The sequence below is a fragment of the Dipteris shenzhenensis genome, chromosome 6 (assembly GCF_047967505.1).
Source record: "Dipteris shenzhenensis isolate YYH24624 ecotype China chromosome 6, Dip_SZ_1.0, whole genome shotgun sequence".
In the NCBI taxonomy this organism is placed as follows: domain Eukaryota; kingdom Viridiplantae; phylum Streptophyta; class Polypodiopsida; order Gleicheniales; family Dipteridaceae; genus Dipteris; species Dipteris shenzhenensis.
Window position 1 is genome coordinate 31,049,926 of NC_141601.1, and position 6,000 is coordinate 31,055,925.

Below are 6,000 nucleotides of genomic sequence, written 5' to 3' on the forward strand. Positions count from 1 at the left end.
CCTACTGTAGAAGCCTATATAGATGGGGGTGCATAAATTTGTGTGATTACCTAGGCTTGTATAGAGAGATTAGGACTGAAGATATCCCGCTCCTCTAGTTATCGCATCAGAATGGCAAACCACTCCAAGGTGAAGACTTTAGGGATAGTACCTGGCCTGGAGGTTGAGGCATTCAGTGTTTCATGTCGAGTGGATTGTCATGTGATGCCTGTGAGGTTGGGAGCCTATCCTTTGATTCTTGGAAGGCCGTGGTTGAGGAAGGTAGGTGCAATTTAGAAATGGCAGAGAGGAATCTTTTCTGTATATACGAATGGGAAGAAATTGAATTTCGATATGGTAAGCAGGGCTGAAGTTTCAGATTCAGCAAGTGAAGAGGAAGAGAGAAGTGAAACCAGCAGTGAGGATGAGAGCTCGGTGACTTCAGAAAGTGATGAGTGAACAATAGCATTGGTGGATTTGGTAGATGAGGATTCACAGGTGGATTTTGTGGGGGCAGCAGGGTTCGGTGAGGAAGAGGTGGATAGGTTTGAGGTTATAAAGGATTTAATGCAGCCCAAATGTTCTCAAGAATCAACCCAGGTGTTGATTGAGCAATCATTGAATCGTGATCTCAATGTTGAGGAGAAAGAAGAATATTTGAAGATGTTGCAGAAATACCCCAATTTGTTTATCACCTCTTATGAGGAGATCAGGGGATTTAAAGGGAAGCCTTTGAGGATTGAGCTGAAGGAAGGTGCCAAACCTGTTTTTCAGAAAATAAGGAGATTAAGCCCGGAACAGAGAGATGTGCTGAAGGAAGAGGTAGATAAGCTTCTCAAGGCAAGAATAATTTATCCTGTAGTTCACTCTGATTGGATAAGTCCTGTGGTCATAGTGCCAAAAGGTGTAGACAAATGGAGAGTCTGTGTCGATTACAAACCTTTGAATGCAGTGACAAAGAGAAACCACTATCCTCTGCCTTTTTTGGATGATATTCTTGATAAAGTGGCGGGTCATGAAATGTACAGCTTGTGTGACAGATATTCAGGGTACTTCCAAATAGCCATAGCCTAGGAAGATCAAATCAAGACTACCTTCATTACCCCCTAGGGCTGTTTTTGTTACAGGAAAATGCCTTTGGACTTACCAACGGCCCCTTGCACTATTAGAAGAGTTCAGATCTGATTTTATCACCTTTCCTCGATAAATTTTGTAAAGTGTTTATTGATGACATCCGTGTCTACAGTGGAAGAAGGGAGCACTGTGGCAAGCTGGATCGGGTATTTTATGAGATTGATAATAACGGTGGCCAATTAAATCCTAAGAAGACTCAGTTAGCTCAGACTAGCATTAAAATATTGGGGCATATTGTATCTGAGAATGGGATTGAGCCAGCTCCAGGTAAAGTAAAAGGTTTAGTTATGATGTCCTCTCCTGAGAATACCAAGCAGTTGCATACCTTTCTCCAAAAGGTGAAGTATCTGTCGAGATTTATTCATATGTTATCTCATATTTTGTATCCTCTTCAGCAGGTGGTAAAATCTGAGCCTCTGAAATGGACGACAGAGAGTGAAGAGGTGTTTGAGGCAATTAAGGAATCCTTGACTCATATTTCAAGTGTAAAGCCATGCTATTCTTTTGCAGCATGGAGAGTTCCAGATATATGAGGCCAGTCTACTTTGCCAATAGGGTGAAGAGTGAAGTAGAGAGGAAGTATTCAGCAGCTGAATTGGTCTTGGCTAGCCTCTTGTATGCCTGTAGGAGATTTCGGTCTTATCTATTATCCAGGCCTTTTGTGGTTCTCACCTCATGTTCACTACTGCCTCATATGTTGAATAGTACAAACACTCCAGGAGCATGATTAAATGGATGGTAGAGTTACAAGAGTACTCTTTTACTTTCTTGGTTGAGAACTCTACTAGAGCTTCCTTGGCTGATCTTCTCACCTATAAGGAAGGACCTATTTTAGTTGAAGATGTGGAGAAGAACACTGACATGAATGAAGAAAAAATACTAGAGGATGCATTTGTTTTACACTTTCATGGATCTTACAATAAAAGTTTAATTAAAAGTACAAGAGTAATTGTCATTTATGATCCTCGAGGAAAGGAGATTCAGAAAATGAGAATTCAGCTCGAAGCCAGCAGTAATAATGAAGCTGAATATGCAGCCCTCTTCGAAGGTTTGAAAGTATGCATTAGTCTGGGTATAAAGAGACTCATGATTAAGGGAGATGCTCTGTTGGTTGTGAAGCAAATTTTAGGTGTCTGGAAGGTTAAGCATGTTCATTTGGCTGTACTTCTTATTGTCTGATAGATGTTCTTTACATGAAAGGGTCTGATCTGGTGCTTAGAAGAATTCCTTGGCATGAGGAAGTTTTTCATATTCTACAAGCTAATCACGAGGGAGTATGTGGAGGACATTTTGCTTTTAAAATTATGATTAGGAAAATACTTACAGAAGGGTATGTGTGGCCATTCCTCCAGAGAGACATAAGACATTGGTGGAGGTCATGCCTACAGTGTCAGCAGATGAGTAAGAGGATCTTACATCTAGAACTCAGAAATATCATGCTTGCTTATAATATTTTTGAGAAATGGGGAATAGATGCCATCGGTCCTCTACCCATGACGGCCAAGGGAAATTGTTATGTGCTGCCAAGGGAAATTGTTATGTGCTGACAGCTGTGGATTATCTGACGAGATGGGCTGAAGCACGAGCAGTACGGGCTGTCAATGCGAAATCTGTATGTAAATTTGTGTATGAGGATATCTGTTGTAGATTTGGTGTGCCACTGGAGTTGCTTTCTGATAGAGGTCCAGGTTTCAGGAGTGAACTGATGGATTTATTATATGGAAAGCTGAAGATTAAACACAGATATGCAAGTCCCTATTATCCTCAATGTAATGGGATGAATGAAAAATTTAATGGTGTGTGTACTAATATCATGGGAAAGATCATGAGAACATATGAGAAGGAGTGGGACCTTGTTTGCACTGGGCTTTATGGGCTTACAGGGTTGTAGTAAAAGAAGGCACCCAGTTTTCACCATTTCATCTTGTTTACGGGAAAGAAGCTCTATGACCCTTGGAAGTAGAAATTCCTGCATTACAGATGTTAATGAAGATAAACGAGGATTCAAATTTTACTTTCCAGAACCGGTTATTGGATTTGCAGGAAGCACAACTAGACAGACAAAAGGCGGTGGAACATTATGCTTTAATTCAAGAGGAGAACCAGAAGAGAGCAAACAGGAAATTCAGGGATAAGAAAATTGACGAGGGTGATCTAGTTTTGAGATACAACAGTCCCCAATCCTTGATCACGTAGCCACCTTGCATGCATACATTCCCTTCCAGATTTTCCAGCCACATCATCACGTAGACTTTACCACTCTTCCATTAAAAAAATGCAAATATCCCCCCAAGGCACATTAAATGCACATTTTGGACCTCTAGTCACACAATTCCCACACACATTAGCATGCACATTAAAGCTTGCATGCACCCCCATAAACCCACATGAAAAGCCCCTTGACATGGACACCAGAACATATCAAATTCTTGTAACATGCAAGTGCACATTTACTTAAGAAAATAAAAAAACACCCTTCATGACTTGACTTTACATGACCCCAAAAACATTTCACTTGACCACACACTGGACACCCTTGCTCTGGAAGTCTGGTACAACCACATTGCATTTCATCATTTCCCATGAGTGCTCAAAAACTTGATACAGGTTTTGTCCTATCATTTTTCCCATCCCCCAGCCTGCAGACATTCAAATCTTGCAGATAGGGGTATATAAGATTTGCATTTCTTCATAGATATCCTCATCCATGAGGTCTTCCGGCTTGTCCGGTTTCATCACAGTAGGTCCACAGCTGCCCACACTCATGATCCTATGAAAGTATTTCTTTAGTCTGAAGCCATTGACTCTATTCTTATGCTGCTGACCATCCAAATCCTCAAGTTGATATGAGCCATTTTTGAATTTCTTTGTCACACGAAAAGGTCCATCCCATTTGGTCACAAATTTCTTCTTGAAGGTAGAATCCAGACTATGCTTTGGCTTGACGAGTGGGCTGATACGTGGGATGGCGGCCACTGGAGAGTGCTGGAAAACGCTGATGAGCGAGAGAGATCGAGTTGGGGGGAGAAAGCGGAAAAGAAAGAGAGAGGGAAGGATCTGCTGGTCGATGAACGGATGATTCATGGGCTTCAAAGTGTTGTACAAAAGCAGTGCGTCAAGGTGTAGAGGGTTGTGACGATTTGAGAGGGTGATTGGGCTGTGTACGGGCTGTCAACGGGGTGTGATGATCTGAAAAAAAAAAGCACAGGGCTGATGGACGATTAGCTGAGCGGAGAGCTAATGGGCTGATCGACATGTAAGTGTGGGTCGCTTATTTCTTTGGGCTGTGGGTTTGTTACCTTTAATCACGCACAAGTGTGCAGGCTGTGTGGGGGAGCTTAGCTGGAACAGAAGACAAATTGGGAGTTGTCCCTGCTGGAAGCACTCGTGATGTGGTTGCTTACAATTCTGGGTATGACGTACAACTTGTGTGCAGATGCAATAGTGACTTAACGGAAATCATGATAGGGACTTTGATCGTTGAGGTTTCATGAATCTATAGGTGGAGGGGATAACTCGATGGATTAGCATTCTTGGGGGTTCTTTGTGCATGAGGATTCCGTACGAGAAGCATAAGTACGAGGGAAGGAGGTGTTGTAGATACACCATGTGTGGTTGATCTGTCGTACAAAGAACGACTGTGTGTATGAACAACTCTTGGTTGACACAGAGCTACAACAAGTCAAAGCCTTCTTTCCCCTCTTTCAAAAAGTCTGTGTGTTCCTGTGTGTGTGTTCTAGTCAGATTGTGTGGGAGATTGACTTGTTATTTGTGTGCTCTGGAACCTCGTTCATAAGCTCATCATCTACGAGCCCACATTTGCAGCTGATTCCTATGAAGTCTCAGCTATCTGACGTGGTGAAGTACATAATTCCTGGTTGTCTTTCCTGTTTTTTCCTTATCACCGGCTGAAATGGAAACTGTAACAAAACATCATCAGCGGCAGTTGATCTGGACAGCCAGCCACCCGCAAGGACATCAAAGACCGGGGCATCCTCATGTGCACCACAGACCGCAATAACCTACAGAGGAATGCCTGCTCCTGTGAAGTGCCCATCCAAGTGGAACACAAAATAGGCATATCATCTGTTTCCATCCAATCCACTTGAATGGCTGCATCAATTTGCTGAAAAAGCCTCTAACAATGGATTTAGCATTTTCAGATTTGCTGCCCTCCTCTTAGCTCTTTTATCACCCATGGTGTCATAACTCCTCCATGTGTAACTCCTCAAAACTTTTGTGGTGTTTGCTTCCTCTAGTTGGACTTGGGACCTGTGGATTCCAGGTCTGACTTTGTGACTCACAAGTTGAAGGTGACCCTAGTGACCTCTACGGTGATGGCATCTTCAAGGGCTCGATGTCATCAGCTTTAGTCTTGCTCCTACTTTAGCAATGCATGTCCCTTTGGACTGAACATTTTGGTCAACTAAAAGCCCAACGTTCAGTCATCAGAAGAGCATCTATTAGTTGAAATAGATACGGAACAAAAAAACTGACCTTCTACCAAGAGTGCCTCCCATAAGGTCACAATGAAGAATTCCCATTCCTTTTTACGGTCAAGTAATTGCTGATATATTTTCAAAGTTATTGAATGTCTCCAGTATTGTTTGCCATACACTTATTGTCTCAAAGAGAACTTTACATATATTGATTCTATACAAAGCCAGTTACCAAATTGTAGGCTTTGGTATATTGAGTATCATAATTTTTATAAAGACATGGGACAGAAAATTCAAAGAAACACTTACCTGTTGTAAGAAAAGCACAAATTCCCTTCCGTTTAGGAGATTCCCTTGGACAAGCTTGTGTTTGACTGAGATAACAATTTGCCGCAATTGATCACGGCGTCTAACATACTCAGGGTCAAGCTCCGTATCATTCATGTCA

At 42.0% G+C, this 6,000-nt stretch overlaps 1 protein-coding gene across 2 annotated transcripts in view; it reads right to left on the minus strand.

The window, feature by feature from the left end:
* Positions 1-6,000, minus strand: part of LOC147901051 (Guanylate-binding family protein) — a 67,562-nt gene extending 61,562 nt beyond the window's left edge. For both annotated transcript variants that reach the window (XM_087376262.1, XM_087376261.1), the window contains exon 1: positions 5,862-6,000. In XM_087376262.1, the coding sequence (XP_087232388.1) occupies positions 5,862-5,996 (135 nt within the window). In that variant the 5' untranslated portion in view covers positions 5,997-6,000. The remainder of the gene's footprint in view (positions 1-5,861) is intronic.